The following is a 15,378-nucleotide window of genomic DNA, read 5'->3' as shown; positions in this document are numbered from 1 at the left end:
TCGGTCATTTCCAATCAATGTTGAGAAGCCACTGTTAATGAGCAATTTTTTCCAAAAAGACAATTAGAACAAGTGAGTTTAAGGGTTAAAATATTTTAATCAGAAAGAGATTAGGAGTTAGGATTCCTTTCCCCCTATATTTACATTTTGTCAGTCATTTCTATTGGCTCCCTGGCTATTGAGTCTGCATCTTTTTTGCTCATTTTTTTGAAAGAAACAGTCACCATGACAAGTCATTTGATCCCATATGTTGTCGCCTTGCCACAAACAAACGTGGAGAAGAATGAAAGGCCAGCAGATGTCTCCAGTGGGAGTTTTGCTGTTAGTTGGAGACACTGTTTCAGTGATCAATCTGCCAGAACCTCAGCAGTCTGTCTCATAGACCCCATAAAAAAAAAAACCTCAGCACAGTGTTTAGAGTTTCCCAACCACTGCGTTGTGACATCATGGTGTGCTGTGAGTGATGGTCAGGTGTGCCACAGGAAATGGCTCTGTTTATATGACTACCTCCAACTCGTATTAAAGCTGAGAAATGGAACAGAATTTGGACAATACGCTGGTACCCCGACATACGAGCAATTCCAGATACCAGTAAAATTTCCAGGAAATAATTATCTCTATTTACGAGACAAATTTAGAGATACGAGAAAGCCAGGTGGCCAAGATATGAGAGGCTGTTTAAGATTTTAGCACACTGTCTTTTTTGCCGCATCACTTTCATGTATAATAGATATCTGCCCCCCCCCCCCCGCCCCCTCTCTGTCCATCCCTCTCATTTTAGTACTATTAAACACATTTTAGCAATATTAAAACACTAGTTATGTGTTATATTGTTAATAGATTGCAAATTTGAAGAAATAAAACATGTTTTTCCAATCCAATATCCTGTTTTTGGTGTTGGAACAAATTCATTTGTTTTTAGTTCATTTCAAAGGGAAACGTTCCTTCGAATTACGAGAGTAGCGACATACAAGCTCAGTTCTGTAATGAATTAAGCTCTTAACTCGAGGTACCACTGTATTAAAGAATCAACCAATAAAACATTGGCAGCAGGTTGCAGGTAGTCCACGAAAGACGGGTTTGGACACCCGTGCAGTAAAAATAAACACCTAGGTTAGTTGCTGGCTATGTGTTGTTTTCTCAGAAAGTGATTTGTTTGGGTAGTTTGCTTTTATAGACTTATAAAATCACCCGCAGACGGTTCATTCCAATCTGCCAGGAAATAATCGACGGAAACGGTGCATGGGCGTCGTGATGTACTTTTGTTTGGGAATCGCACAAAAAAAACACACAAAAAATACCCATACAAACCAAAAAGTAGTGAGTCAGACTGCACAACAAGGAGGGGGGGTGGCCTTTCCAAGCAGGCCCCTAGTATCATTTACGAGGAAGTGCGAGGATGGCGAACAATAGTTATCCTGCTGCTTTTTGCTGGGTCAAATTGTTCACCTGCTGGCTAGGAGGAAAATTCTAATCAACACGCTTGTTTTTTGTACTCATTGTTGTATTGTGATGCTTGCGGCTACTGAATGTGAGCCGAGAAGACTTTCTGTGGTGAAGCAGCATGGAGCTCATGGCAAAGCCTAAAGCTGGATGTGGACTACTCAACCATAATGCGTTATGTTTCCAAAACAACTTCCAAACTGCAGGGACCTTTTTGGCTCACTTTTTCGAAGCAATGGCTTTTTAAAAACAATATTTTTAGGATATTTAAAGACAGTTTTTACATTTTATTTCAGATTTTTGTTGTTGTCTTTAATAAAAATGATATTTAATTCATTTCAAAGGGAATCCATTTATATTATAAATTAGAATAGTGAGCAATATTTTAGAATTTGAGAATTTACCTTGCCCAGACACGACTTTTTACATTTTTATATTACTTATACATGTTTTTAATGGGAAAACACACTTTGTGGAGTAGCATCAACAATTTTGTTATAAGCAGCTGTGTATATTGACAATGAAGGCTTTTGATTGTATTTGATCATAAAGTTATGTGTCACAATACTTGTTGCATTTAGATGTTGCATATTTAATAAAATGCTTTAGTTTTTTGAAGATTTCACTCTATTTCTTTTTTTTTTTTGGTTGAAAATTTAACCCAAATGCCTCCATGCTGCTGATTTGGCACAGCCACAATTTGCATGCTGGACCTAATGTCAATGAAATGTCATCAGATACAATGAAAAGTGCAATGTTGATGCTGTCATCTCTGACATTAAAAATGGCCCTATTCTTAATATGTATTCATTGATGCCCTCGGCATCAAGAAAAAACGCTTCGCGTCCAACGTGACTTTTGGAACCAGTTGAAAGCGGCGACACACTCTTCATAGTTGGAGAACATGGCTGTCCAACCCACTTTGGTTTGTGGGCCATTTATATGGAAATTAAAGCTCATGTGGGACAGGCTAGTTTATATCTTTGGCCAAAGAAGTTAAAAGACGGGTTGCCATTGATGGCGCTATATCCCTGTCAAAATGAATTGAACAGTCATACTCACATTTTCTGGTTTTACGGCGTTAGTGTAAAAATAAAAGTATATGTATGTATAGTATAGTATAGTATAGGTATATAGTAATCCCTCGAATATCACTGTTAATGTAAACCAGATATGACCACCACAAACAAAAATACATGAAGTATAACTAATATAAGTTCATTATAAGTATAACTACCACAATACATGTTTTCGAGCCTCTACAGAAATACAAGTACACACGTACAATTATCAAAAAGTGTATATTTATTAAATATTACAGCTATACGCATGTGAAAAGACTGTAATGTATTAATGTGTAAATATAATGTATATGTTGAAAAATGTAACTACTTTATATACTGTACTTATAGTGAAAATAGTTCCTCTGCGCTTAAAGTTGTTTTATTTTAGTTTTATCGTATAACGCAAGGCAAACTTGAGGCCATTTCACGGTAATTTAGGACCATTTAACAGATGTTTTACAGCCATTCAATTAAGTGTGTTTTAAAAACTCAATAGCAATGATTTTCATGTCAACAATTTGTCACAGGATACCACAGCTTTTTGACATTTTTTGAAATGATACTCCTAATTGTCTTAAATGGCTATTTTCGGCACCCCGCCACCATCTCGTTTAAGTGCCATTTGGCTAAAAACCCAATTAAAATGTTCAAGTGGTAGCGCTTGTCTCTTTAGTTGGCATCCCGCGGTGACGTCGTGAAAGCTTTGAACCATTGCGACCAAACGTGGCCTCGATTAGTGCTGCCTCATTAACACGCCAACTTTCTCATTCATCTCTCCCTCTTTTTTTGTTGTTGTTCCCACAATGACTTTTCATTTTGGTGACCGCACACCGTCGGCCTCTCGGGAAGCCACGGCTGAATTTACTTTCTACCGCTCACAGTTTAAAAAGAGGAAAAAATACCCATTGCGGAAATAAAACGTGAAATAGTGTATCATCCCGGGTAATCCGTCTTCCAAAGACTGTAAGCAAATGAGAATGTTTTTGACTCCAACTAAGCCGCCGAGGCCCAGATTGTCAATTCTGGATCCCGCGAGACTCAGTACTGTACACGCGCTTCCTTAGGGGACAGGGTGGGGCCGAGTCCCCAGCGAATGGAAGCGAGAGAGGGCATTGTGGTAGTGGCGGCTAATCTGCATAAAAGCACCATTTCGCCCCACACACACGCCACTCATTGCGGCTCAACCTTGACTTCCTTAATTGAAGTGCAGACCCAGAGGCCGATTAGCGGCAGGCCAGGCTATCACGTCCTCGCCGGGCTGCAAAGAAAAAGCCGACGCGAGCCACCAAACAGACACCGCTCTTATGTTTGGTAGAGATAAGCTTCAAAGACAATTGTTTGTTGCTAGAGGTGGGTTTGAAGGAGTATTATTGCTTGAATCCCCTCATGAGAGCAGTTTTACCTTGATGGTGAACATTTTCCAGATAATCTAAGTGTTGGGACCAGAAGAAAATGTATATTTTTGGGGGGAAATTTTCTGTTGTTTTTTTTTTTTGACCTGTTTTTTGGTTTCACACCAAAACTTTGCTGGCGGACTTTGGCGTCAATCCACTCTAAATTCCCCCGAGCCACACTGCACTCAAAACAGAACTCTGTTATCAATTTAGGACACTCAATACGCTCACTGGCTGCCACTGATGGTACTCGACATTAAATTCTTTTTGACTAGGAGAAGCAAATAGCGAATAATTGCCGCCATCCCTCTCAGTCTTGCTTCTGCTTTCACAGTGGCTTTTTATTCCCAGATAAGCAAAATGTCCATGCCACACCCCCTTCATGAAAGCTGGCTTTTATAATGAGTGCTCTTAACAATTTCGATTGTTTTTGTCCTCATTAATGCAGATGACACGGTGTCCCAGTTTTCCAACAAGAACTTTTAAATCATGATTTGCCTGAATACAGAACAGTTTGTCATATTTCGTTTTAAATACCTATGCGTTTTATTCAATACAATGGCCAGGTCTTCTTTTTTTTATTTTTTTATTACCCAAAATAGTTACTTGCCCTATAAAGGGTTAAGAATGATGTGCCACATCATTTCTACCGCTATACTCCATTGGGAATGACCTCTGACCCTTGGCTTCGTCTGGATAGGCACGTTATGTAATGATAATGCCAGCAATTCTACACAACCTTTTCCAATTTTATCTATTCTATTCGGCTTCATCACTTTTCAAAGAGTGACTTTTTTTTAATCTAAAATTGGTCTGAATGTTTTTTTTTGGTGACATAAAAAGTGTCAAATTTACAAAAAAAGATAAAAACGGACAAATTGTCAATACAAACAAAAATATGCATGAATGAATGAATGCATGTTTAATTCAGGGTCAAATGTATGAAATTGAAATTGGAGTCACTTGTGCATGAATTTAATTAAGCAGTTTTATTAGGGTCACTTGATCATCATTTGAATGACTGATTAAATATCTCGTCTATAAAATTGACATTGATTTTGCCATGCCTGATGAGGAAATTGACATGGGGATGATTTAATGAGCATGATTGTTATTGAATGAAGAGGATAAAAACCAGTAAAATTGTACAAAATGACTGTCTCTCGGTCTGCCCTTCATTATTTAGTTATTGGATTCATTTCATACCTAAGAAATTCAAGCATTACCACTCTATTTATGGCAGTCTACATGGCTTAATTATCTATAATGATGGTGAGTGACTAACTGCTTTATTAGCGAGATGGACGGAGCAGACGGAGCTTTTGCTCAGCACCAGGCAGCCGTGCAACACCTGTTGCGAGTGACGCTTGCAAGTCGGCCAACGGCGAGGCCCCATCATTTGATGAAAGCAACCCAAGATAATGTCCCACAGAAAAACACACGCCATGATGATAAATACCACCGCCACCATAGTCATCCTCCCTTCTTTGGGCCATTGGAGGATTAGTGTGGCTTTAAACCCTTGCGCCCGCTCAGCTCCTCCCCCCCTCCTGCTGCTACACGCCATCGCAGCCGGATTAACTCAGTTTGTGTCACACGTTGACCCCCCCATTGCTTAAAAAAAATAACAGCTAGGGGTCTGACACCAAGAAAATGATTTCTTTAGTGTCAAATCCCGTGTATGGACACTAGGGCTCAATTAGAATTTGACATATGTTTAGTATCTTTTTTTTTTTTAAGATGACAGGGGTAAATTAGAAGTATTTAATATTCTTCACAGTATTCTTATTTTATGTGTGTTTGTTTATGTATTCATGATGAAGAAATATTCATTCATTTTCTGAATCGATTTATTGTGACTAGGGTCGCGGGAGGTGCTAGAGCCTAACCCAGCTGACTTGGAAGCACCCAGAGAAAACCCACGAAGGCCCAGGGAGAACATATAAGGTGTAAGGGTCACCATTTGCTCCAATAAGTGTCATCCTGGTTGAGTGGAGGGTAATTATCACTTGTTTGGGCAAAATGAAATGAAGGGAATCTGATAATGGCTTTGGTTTATGCATGAATTAAAAGCCACCAACCAATTGACCTTGGGTCACATGCCTATAAGACCTATGTCTCATTAATAGGCATAACATTCCTACAGGAAACATGTGATGGATTTAGGGTCATCTAAATGACATTCTATCGTAAAGCTTTGAGAGTCTTTTTGCCATGTTTTCTACCAAGTGATGAGATGAAATAATTACCTAGCATTTTGTAATTTAGTGGAATTAAGAGTGAAGAATTGTCACATATGTGGTTTATTTAGGGTCACCTGTAGATAAACAGTGAGCCATTTAGGGTCACCTGTACTGTGAGTGGGTAATATTGAGTCACCTGTTGATGAAACTTCTACTGACTACTGAGAGTGATTTAGGTTTATCTAGTAAATAACATCTCCTCAATTTAGGGTCAGCTATTCCATACTAGAAAGCCGCATGTCATCACTAAAAAATGGAGTGCAGTGGAGGATGGGCGACGTTTGAGAAGAGGGTTTGATTGCACTGTGCTCTTCTAACACAGTGAGAATAATTTGGTCACCTGTGGATGGAAATGCACCCTTGACTGCACGCCTTTGCAAAGCTCGAGGAGTTGTGGAAGGGGAAAAAAATGCTGTCAAATGCTAGGCGTCGCTCTCAAGAGATGGAGCGCAGCGGAAGACGGGTGGGAGGGGCGCTTCGGAGCGAATGCAACAGTTGTCTGCGTTGAGGCGGCCAGTTGCCATTCAGAATGAGAGGAGGAAAAAAAAGAGAAAAAAAGAAAAGGAGGAGATGCCTGGCAACCAACGCCGCGTCACTTACTGGAGTCATCCGAGTCGTACGCCTCCACGTCGGGCTCGTCGTCTCTCCTGGAAGCCGAGGCGCCGGCAAACGCCCGATCCGGGCTGTCCTCACTTTCCGAGGTGGCGGCCGGGGTGGAGGAGGAGAGGGCGGCGCACGGGCCCCCGACGGGCGGCAGGCCCCGGGGGTAGCGGGGGAAGTAGTCCGAGATCTGCTTGATGGGCTGGATGGGTCCGGGGCATACGTCAATGGCCATGTGCTCCTGGATGCTGATGGTGGGTTTCTCGCCTTTGCGTTGTGTCATGCATGCGGTCCAAGATAGGAACCTTCTCCCAAGCGCAGCACCCACAAAAATAGAAAAGAATCCAAAAAGACGTCTCCTCTCGGGTGGACGTGCCAGATACCTCCTCAGACCCCCCACGCCGTCTGATTGCCGCCCCTCCCGCCTTCCCGCTCTCTTTTTCGGAGACCCCCGTGCTCCACCCACGGCTGTCGATCTGCACCAGAGCGGAGGCAGGAGTGCGCCGACGAGGGGAGAGTGGAGGGATTATCCGGGGAGGGAAGGATGAAGGGAGGAAGGGAGGAAGCGAGGGAGGGGGGTGGCTGCGGGATCAGCTGATGTTGCTGCCCGGCAACCGCCCGGTAAACAGGAACTGCTGCTTCATTTCCACGTCACTGGCGACGGAGTTTGGGGACATTAGAATTCGCTTTAAAAGTAACGGGAGATGAACGGGTCAGACTGTTTAGGACTCACTTAGGGTCACCAGTGGTTGAAATCACTGAACGATTCAAGGTGTATTGAGAAGAACCCCTGGATTCACTTATTTTTGATTTGGGCAAAAGTGGTTGGTTTTGGGTCACTAAAGTATAACACATTTTCACATTTTCCCTTCTCAGGCTACTAAACCTTATACTGTTTATGAGGAAGCATACTTTGATGCTTCCACCACACCCTATCATTTAATACACCCAGTATCAATACATAAATAGATAGAGCATATTTAACTGAGGGTGGCCCAGTGGATGAGTGGTTAGCATGTCAGCCTCGCAGTTGGGTTCAAATCCAGGTCGGTCCACCTGTGTGAGTCAGCATGTTCTTCCCAGGCCTGCGTGCAAAACAAAAAAATGCATGATAGGCTGATTGGACACTAAATTTCTCAGGATACTCAGACACTTTACTTTCATTGGCTCCAAACTAAAAGATGACAAATAAGTATAGTAGACAAAGCTACCCGTGGGGGCAGTCTGACAAAAGTGAGGCAGCCAATTGTGCCATCGGCCATTGTTATCACCACCAACAACTCATTCTAGCAACACATTCACACAGATAACGAATTGAAGCACACAGTAGAGTAATTTAACATCAGAGATTCTGCTTTAGAAGAGAGTGTCCCCTGGTGGTGACAGTTTTAAAAGAAACCTCTTATAAGAAATGATAAGAATTGATGTAAAAATAATGCTTACAAATTTGCCCCCTGGGGGATTTTTTTTTTTTTAGATATACTGAAAGAAATCAAGGCACCAGCATGATTTTGAGGCACTTTCATTCACTTCGTATTAATTTACAAGGGTTTATATGCACATTTTTCAACTGTCACTCAATTTCAATGTGGATTTAAAAGAAAGCTAAGCCAATGGGCTCATTTAAAAAGCACTTAAGTGTTAAAAGTGTATTCATATTTTCAATTAAGACAATTACAGAACTATATAAAAGTATTTCAAGTATCTATTAACTGAATTTGAAAACAATAGAATGACTTATATTTATTAAATTAAAAAAACTCAAATCTAATTTGACAATACACCTAATTCTATGTGCTATATTTTAATGAATACATTATAAAATAAATTCTTAATAATAATTGCATTTATTTTTTCAAGCCTTTCTTAAAAACATCCATTCATTTTCTGAACCACTCACCCTCACAAAGTGTCACAGAGGGTGCTGGAGCCTATGCGAAAATTGAGCCTCTTTTTTTTAAACAAGCATTATTTAATTTTAATAAATGAATATATGAAAAAAATTGAAAAGTTAAAAGCAAATTGAATAACTTCAATGTTTTAATGATGTGCAACTTCAACTTTAATTAAATGTCTATTAAAATCGTAGAAAGTTGTACTAGCATATTTATCCTTTTTTTGTATGTATTAAGTCTGCTTTAACTTGACAATAAATGAAGAGATGGGAGAGTATTTGTGCCAACACGGTCCTTTAATAAGTTGATGAAATGGTGTTATGATTTTGTATTGCAGGATTGAAGGGGGCAAAAAATAAAGTACATTCAACAGGTGCTTTACATGGAAGTCAATGGAAGAAGAGGTATGAAAATAATAATGCAGAAAAAGGCAGATTTCGGCAGGATTTCGCTTCATCATTAAAAAGCAACAAATGATAACTTGAACTTGATTTCCGTTAAATGATTGTCAAATGTTTATGAGAGAATCTCGTCCAAACGCTCAGTCATTTTGTACATTATCGTTACAGAAAAAAATAAATTACTTTAATCATAAATATAAGTATACAAATATTTTTTTTGGTGCAGGAATAAAACTAAATGGAAGGAAAGAAGAAAAAAAGGAAATCAAGTCCAAATGTGCAAGAAAAATCTACCATGTGCGTTCACTATCTAAACAAAGAAAATAATGACCCCCAAAATGAAATAATTTCCGGTGTTGTTGATATGAACTCAAAGATGAATTTCACAAATAAACGACAATGACGCAAGTTCATCTATCGCAGGTAAGGCAACTTTCTCTTGTGCCAAAAGCAGCGCAAACTTAAAAAAAAAGGTCCTTTTCAAACCTTCTTACTCAAAATCTGTCAGTGACAGCTGATGAGTTACGAGTCACAACTTTTTACAACTCAATCTCCCCAATGAAAAACTCACGGAATTTTTTAGCTCCCACCTGAGCCATTTGTAATGTTTGTCAGGAAATCACATACTAACAATTAGACAGACAAAAAAAATGTCAATCTTGAATCTGATCGTTTCTGATGAATAAACATTCTTGACTAGATTGGCATAAAATTCAATTAACAATTACAAACCAAACACCAAAAAATTTAGCAGGACGAAAGAAACACATCCAATTCTGGAAAGTTCTCTTTCATGTCCCTTTTGTTTTTGTATTTTTTTTTAAAATACCTTATCTGATTCCTGTGTTTTATTCAGGTATGTTTGAAGTGACGTTGACTCCCTCTACTGCATTGTCCCGATATGGCAACGGAAGACTCCAGAGGCAAAATCAACTAAATAATCCACCTATTATTGACACCCCAAAAAAAAAAAATGGAAAAAAAAATGTTCCTCAATGCGTCTTAACTATATTACAGATGGCAGGCACTTGTATCTTTGGTTGGACCATCCCAACATCATTGCGAGCAGAGTTTCGAAATCATTTTTGGGAGTCCACCTGGCAACTCGGTGAGATGTCGCTGCGTGGTTTTTATTGTATTTTTTTTTGGAGGGGGGTAGTTGTCATCTTTACCTCAAATGATCTTCTCATAGCATCTTAGCCGTCAGAAAGTGCCACCTGCAAGACAAAAGAAACCAAGTTTTAAAAAGTTATTTCTTGTGAGCCATACTACAAATTTAAAAGTCAAAATACATCAATGTAAACGAGTGCCTTTTCAATTTCTTTTTGTAATTTTACCACTTTTAAAGTGGAAAAAAAAAGAATATTTTTAAAAGATTCTTATGCTGTTGCCAATCAATGAGAGGATGCGTTCCAGAAGAGTCTACTGCAAAAACAAATGAAAATTAAAGCAGTTTTAGATGTGAAATCTCAGTTCTGTCACCAGTGATTTTTCTATATTTTAGCTCACAGCTTAGCAAAGAGCCAGATGCACTCGTCAAAAGAGCCACATGTGGCTCCCGAGCCATAGGTTCCCTACCCCCGTGTTAAGTGCATTACCTTCTCGGGGAAAAAATCAGGGGTGCTTTGCCGCACTTTTCCAGGCCTGCCCTTAATAACGGCGTAGCAAAACATGGTGATGACCATAACGAAGAGAAAGTAGCTGGTGTGCATCAGGTGCAGGTTAATTAGCGAACGGTCATCCTGGCAAAATAATGGAGACGGGAAGAAATTGTGTTTAAATGGATTAAGGATTGAACGGAATGATTCATTTCAAATGAATTACTCACATCGGGCACAATAACTGTGAGTTTAGGGTTGAGGGCGTGGTAGACCTTGCCCACGGCGCCCTTATAGCACCAGAAGGGGTTGTAGTCCTGACTATACTTGGTGTCCGAGTCGCGCACAGTGGTGAAAACTTTGTACCACGATGTGGCATTGGTGTATGTCTCCGGTACGCAGTGGGGCGGCTGCCTAGAAAGGAGAAAACAGAAAAAAACAATGGTCACTTTTCACCCAGATTTGTTACATAGCTCTCCATTGCTGTCTAGATGGGTCACTCACACTGTGACTGGGAAGATGTTACTGGCCGCCGTGATGGTCATGCACGTGCTAAACACCACCTGCTCGCAGTGGCCGTGTAGGATGCAGTCATCGGCGCTCCAGGACACCGGCAAGGTGAACGTGATGTTGATCTCTTCATGGGCTTCTCGGCCTGGAAGACATGATTCATAAGGATGCAACCAAAAACTTAACCGAATTCCTAACATATCTCTATCTCTTGTACATCTGGCCTATTTCTCTCTCTTTCTCTGGTGCATATCTTTCTCTCTATTTATCAAGATATAAGGACAAATACTCTGTCTCACCAGACAAGCCGACTTGTTGCCCCAAGACACTAGCGTACAAATGCGTGATGTTGCGAGAGTATCCTCCAAAGGGCCGCTGGGGGTCCAATGTGAGAGTGATGGGCACCGAAATGTTGATGAAGCCCGATTCCTCGGAGAGTAGCGGTGCCGACGTGCTGGGCCGCGCTTGTCCGCTAGTCGCCGACAGGCTCTCCGGCGTTGTGGAATCGTTAAGGCCGTGCTTGATGGTCTCGTTCTCTGACACGCAGAAGTCCAGCTCATTATAGCGTAACAGGAACGTGTTCCAGTCCTGAGATGTACGTTCCAATTAGTCTTTCATGATTAGTGCCACCTTTATGTAGGAATGAACCCACCTCGGTCAATTCTGGAGATTTGATCTCCTTGATTTTAAAGAAATAGCCGATGGTAAGAAAAGCGATGGCTACGGCACTAACGCTGATCATAAAGATGACCAATGGTGGGCGGTTGTTGATGTAGCTTCTTAGGTTCTCCAGAGGGGTTAAAAGGTGCACCTGCAAACACCATTAAAGTGAGACTTAATGTTGATTTAGTGATGGAGCTAAGTGACGTCCTTACAAATGGTTCCAAAACCAATATTAAAATGACATTGAGCTTGTTGATGATGTTTTATGACCTTTTCTTCTTGGGGAAAAAAAAATCTTATTTTACGACTTCCCTTGAATGCGTCCTAAATTTGGTGTATTCACGATTGCAAAAAGTTATTGTTTTTTTTTCTTTAATTAGTTAATGAAGCTGTTGAGTGTTTGTTGATGTTGTGTAGCGTGTCCACCTTAAGTGCTAGGCTTATGCTTGCATTGCTCGGCCCTTCATCAACCTCCAAAACAAACTTGTCTTAATTCATTTTTCGGCGAAATCAGGCTACGTGGCTTAAACAAGTCGACACTTACCATTTTCTCCGGCAGTCGATCTTGGCAGGTAGCTCTGCAAAATGGTAAGAAACCAAAAGGCAACTGTTTAGCTTAGCCTATATCCAATGCTAAGCTTGCCCGCCAGCCGCCGCCAACCTCGTTTGAGGGGAGGGAAGGCTATTCACCCCGGGATAAAACGTTGAAAATCAACCGGAGGAGGTAAGTGGAATTAAATCCGACAGTACCACGTTCCATTATTGTGTAGATGCGGTGGTGTGTGTTTGTTTATGCGTAGTTTACGTCAGTAAACGCATCACTGAGGTTAGCTTCGTACCCGACTCCGCCCAGACGCAGTACAGGTCTAGTAAATCGAGCCATAGACATCATATATGTAAATCTAGATGTCTAATACGCGCTGTGAGCCAATGTCAATGAGTGTCATCACAAGTCCGTCAAATTAACCTCTTCAACGGAGTGTGTGCTTCTTAGAAATAATGAGATAGGGCAATTTATATGCAGCTTTAATGGTTTTCAGAAACTTCAAGATTAATACTTATGCCAATGCGTTGAGCATAAGTGTTTCAGAAAATGAATGAATGAATCATGCATATTGAAGTGGGTCTCATATTGTAATGTGTATTTTGCATGTCTCTAGTTATTTGGCGGTTCATAACAATAGCGTATTGTATGAATGTATGATGTAAGGGAAAACCCCATCCCTGTTCGGTTTCGGTTCCACCCTCTTGAGAGAATGAGGGTCAATGTAAGTTATCTGTTTTGCCTTGCCTGTGGTTCTCCTGTGCACAGAATATTCTGTAATAAAAGCTTTTAAATCACTGTTCATCGCCTCCAGCCTGTATTTGGACAACCAACATCTTCTAGAAATCTCATTGGTTCAATTGTTTGTGTCGGATCGATTGGAGCAAAATCCTGCACCCACAGTGGTGCTTGAGGACCGTTTTGGTCTGATTTAAACAAATGATATAATAGGGTTTAGCAAGAAGGAAGCCAAAACATTGGATATTTTCACGAGTCCAATTCCTTTCTTCGTAAAAAGTGATTTGAAAAATCCAAATCAATCATTGACCACAATGGATCTAGTTGAATCCTTACATTATGAGGTCATGTAATGACATCGTCTGATCACAGACTGGAATGTAGTTACAACGTCATCCTATCATAAAGTTATGACGTGTCACCGACGTTTGTTGGTTTCAGGCCAGATTGGAATTAAGCACACGGTTCAATCTTGAGAATTCCTTAAAATGCAGAGCCAGGAAAGTGGCGCGAGCAGGCCGGACACCCAGGAGGGTCCGAAAGCTGCGGTGAGCGAAGAACCCATGACTGCTCAACGTGTCATCCGCCTGCACTTTGAGTTGCTCTCCTTCCTCAATGACCTCCAGACGGGGGCCGACGCCAAGCAGTCGCTGCGGCGAACCAAGTACGAGGAGGCCCTGCGATTGCGTACGGAGCGCCTGGACAATTCCAGGGAGTTCAGCAAGAAGAAGTTGGAAGAAATCAAGGAGGGATGGGCTCAGGCCGCCACCAAGACCACACTGCCGGACCTTTTGGGTGCACTGGACCGTCAACAGGCCCTGTGCTCGGAGATAATGGGACACAAGATGGACCTCATTGCCGAGCTGCAGAAGAAATGGCTGGACAACGACGAGCGCCATTCCATTGACCTCCGCAAGCAATCGGAGGCTCTGGACTTAATGATCGAACGCATGGACAAGGTCCGGGAGAAGACCATGGCCAATAAGGATCTGGCCCACATCCAGAGCCCGCATGATATCTTCCTAAAGCAGAGCTTGCGCGAGTGGGACGGCTACCAGACGGAGCTGAAGGCGCGTCGCAAGGAGTGGTTGACCCAGAGGAAGCTGGCCATGGAGGAGTACGAGAAGGCCATGCCCATCCTGGAGTTGACTCAGGAAGAGTGCAATACGTCCAAACGCAACATTGACATGAAGTTGATGGAGCTGGAGCGAGAGCAGGAGGAGATTAAGGGCAAACGCAACGTGCTGGAGGCCCGCAAGCTGAGCTGTGACGAGAAACCCGAGGTCATCTATTTGTTGCGCAAGCGTGTCAACACCCTGAAGGTACAGCTAAGCGACATCATGAAGAACATCCAAATGGAGGAGGAGAGCTTCAATCGACGCGAGCAACACCTGCTGGAGGACATCCGCCATAGCATCGAGCAGCACAAGCGCATCCAGAAGAAGATCAAGCATTTTGCCCTGACTGACGCGCAGACCTTCGTGGACATGTCGCGCATGTTGGTGGCCGAGGTTAAGCTTCTGGCCGAGAGCGCGTTGGCGGCCGACTCGCATCTCTGTGCCCATCTGGGACTAAAGTGGGAGCGGCCCGTGACTACCATGGAGCAAAGCTATCCCATCCAGCCGCAGGACAAGTTCGAGATGGCGGCGCAGGTGTATTCCGAGAGCGTGGCTGAGGTGGACTCTAAGACCATGGCGGCGTTGCTGGCGCTGCTCAGCGAAGAATTGGGCTTCTTGATGGAAAACAGTGAGCACCTCAGCTTTCTGTACAACGAGCAACACACGGCCGAGAAGCTCCTCGGCCTCCTCAATGCCTTCGACTTCTACGACGACGACCTCAACCGGCTGGCGGCGTTTCTGCTCAAATACGAGGAGCAGCACCGGCCCGACGACGAACCCGCCTGCGGATCAGAGCATGTCATCCATCCCAATAATATCTTACCTGCATTTCTGAGCTTTGTCAGCTACCGCGTGCATTGCATAAAGAGTTCTTCACTGCGACATTTTCTGGATTGGGACTCTGATGCAGATAAAGCCTTTTGGGAGAGTATGGTCAATGTCGTACCGGAAGAGAAGCTCCGGATCTGGGATGCCGCCGAGATCGCCTTGACGCAGTACCTCACGGTTCTGGAGGAGAACTCAAAAACATTTCAGAAAAATCTCATTCTGGAAGAGGAAAATAAGGAATTGCGCAGGCAGTTGATGAATGAAAATGATGGAAGTGCTTTTCTGTTTAAGGAATTTATGGACAAAGATGTTTAAAAATATAAGTCAAAATCCTTAATC

General features: G+C 42.1%; 3 protein-coding genes across 3 annotated transcripts in view; 1 reads left to right on the top strand and 2 right to left on the bottom strand.

Moving 5' to 3' along the window:
- Positions 1–7,262, bottom strand: part of doc2b (double C2-like domains, beta) — a 30,043-nt gene extending 22,781 nt beyond the window's left edge. Inside the window, exon 1 of the mRNA XM_077741240.1 lies at positions 6,745–7,262. Coding sequence (XP_077597366.1) covers positions 6,745–7,027 — 283 coding nt within the window. The 5' untranslated portion in view covers positions 7,028–7,262. The remainder of the gene's footprint in view (positions 1–6,744) is intronic.
- A 1,654-nt stretch (positions 7,263–8,916) lies between these two features.
- On the bottom strand, positions 8,917–12,693 carry tmem248 (transmembrane protein 248). The gene is made up of 7 exons (XM_077739927.1): positions 12,356–12,693; positions 11,801–11,959; positions 11,448–11,736; positions 11,143–11,293; positions 10,869–11,052; positions 10,639–10,782; positions 8,917–10,257 (listed from the first exon to the last, which is right to left on the bottom strand). The coding sequence occupies exons 1-7, from the start codon at positions 12,356–12,358 to the stop codon at positions 10,237–10,239; spliced, it is 951 nt and encodes a 316-aa protein (XP_077596053.1). The 5' UTR covers positions 12,359–12,693; the 3' UTR covers positions 8,917–10,236.
- An 888-nt stretch (positions 12,694–13,581) lies between these two features.
- Positions 13,582–15,354, top strand: LOC144212904 (dynein regulatory complex protein 1-like). The gene has a single exon (XM_077741097.1). It carries the CDS (start codon positions 13,582–13,584, stop codon positions 15,352–15,354), a length of 1,773 nt encoding a protein of 590 aa, XP_077597223.1.
- Positions 15,355–15,378: the final 24 nt, after the last annotated feature.

This window comes from Stigmatopora nigra, chromosome 19 (genome assembly GCF_051989575.1).
Source record: "Stigmatopora nigra isolate UIUO_SnigA chromosome 19, RoL_Snig_1.1, whole genome shotgun sequence".
Classification (NCBI taxonomy): Eukaryota; Metazoa; Chordata; class Actinopteri; order Syngnathiformes; family Syngnathidae; genus Stigmatopora; species Stigmatopora nigra.
The sequence above is the reverse complement of the archived record's forward strand: the minus strand, read 5'-3'. Positions and strand labels throughout refer to the sequence as shown.

Excerpts from the sequence above, each read along its gene's own strand:
- tmem248 (XM_077739927.1), bottom strand. Across the intron at positions 11,294-11,447 it reads GCAACAAGTCGGCTTGTCTG|GCCGAGAAGCCCATGAAGAG; the intron begins GTGAGACAGAGT and ends CATGTCTTCCAG. Across the intron at positions 10,783-10,868 it reads TCACAGTTATTGTGCCCGAT|GATGACCGTTCGCTAATTAA; the intron begins GTGAGTAATTCA and ends TTATTTTGCCAG.
- LOC144212904 (XM_077741097.1), top strand. The coding sequence starts at position 13,582 with ATGCAGAGCCAGGAAAGTGGCGCGAGCAGGCCGGACACCCAGGAGGGT.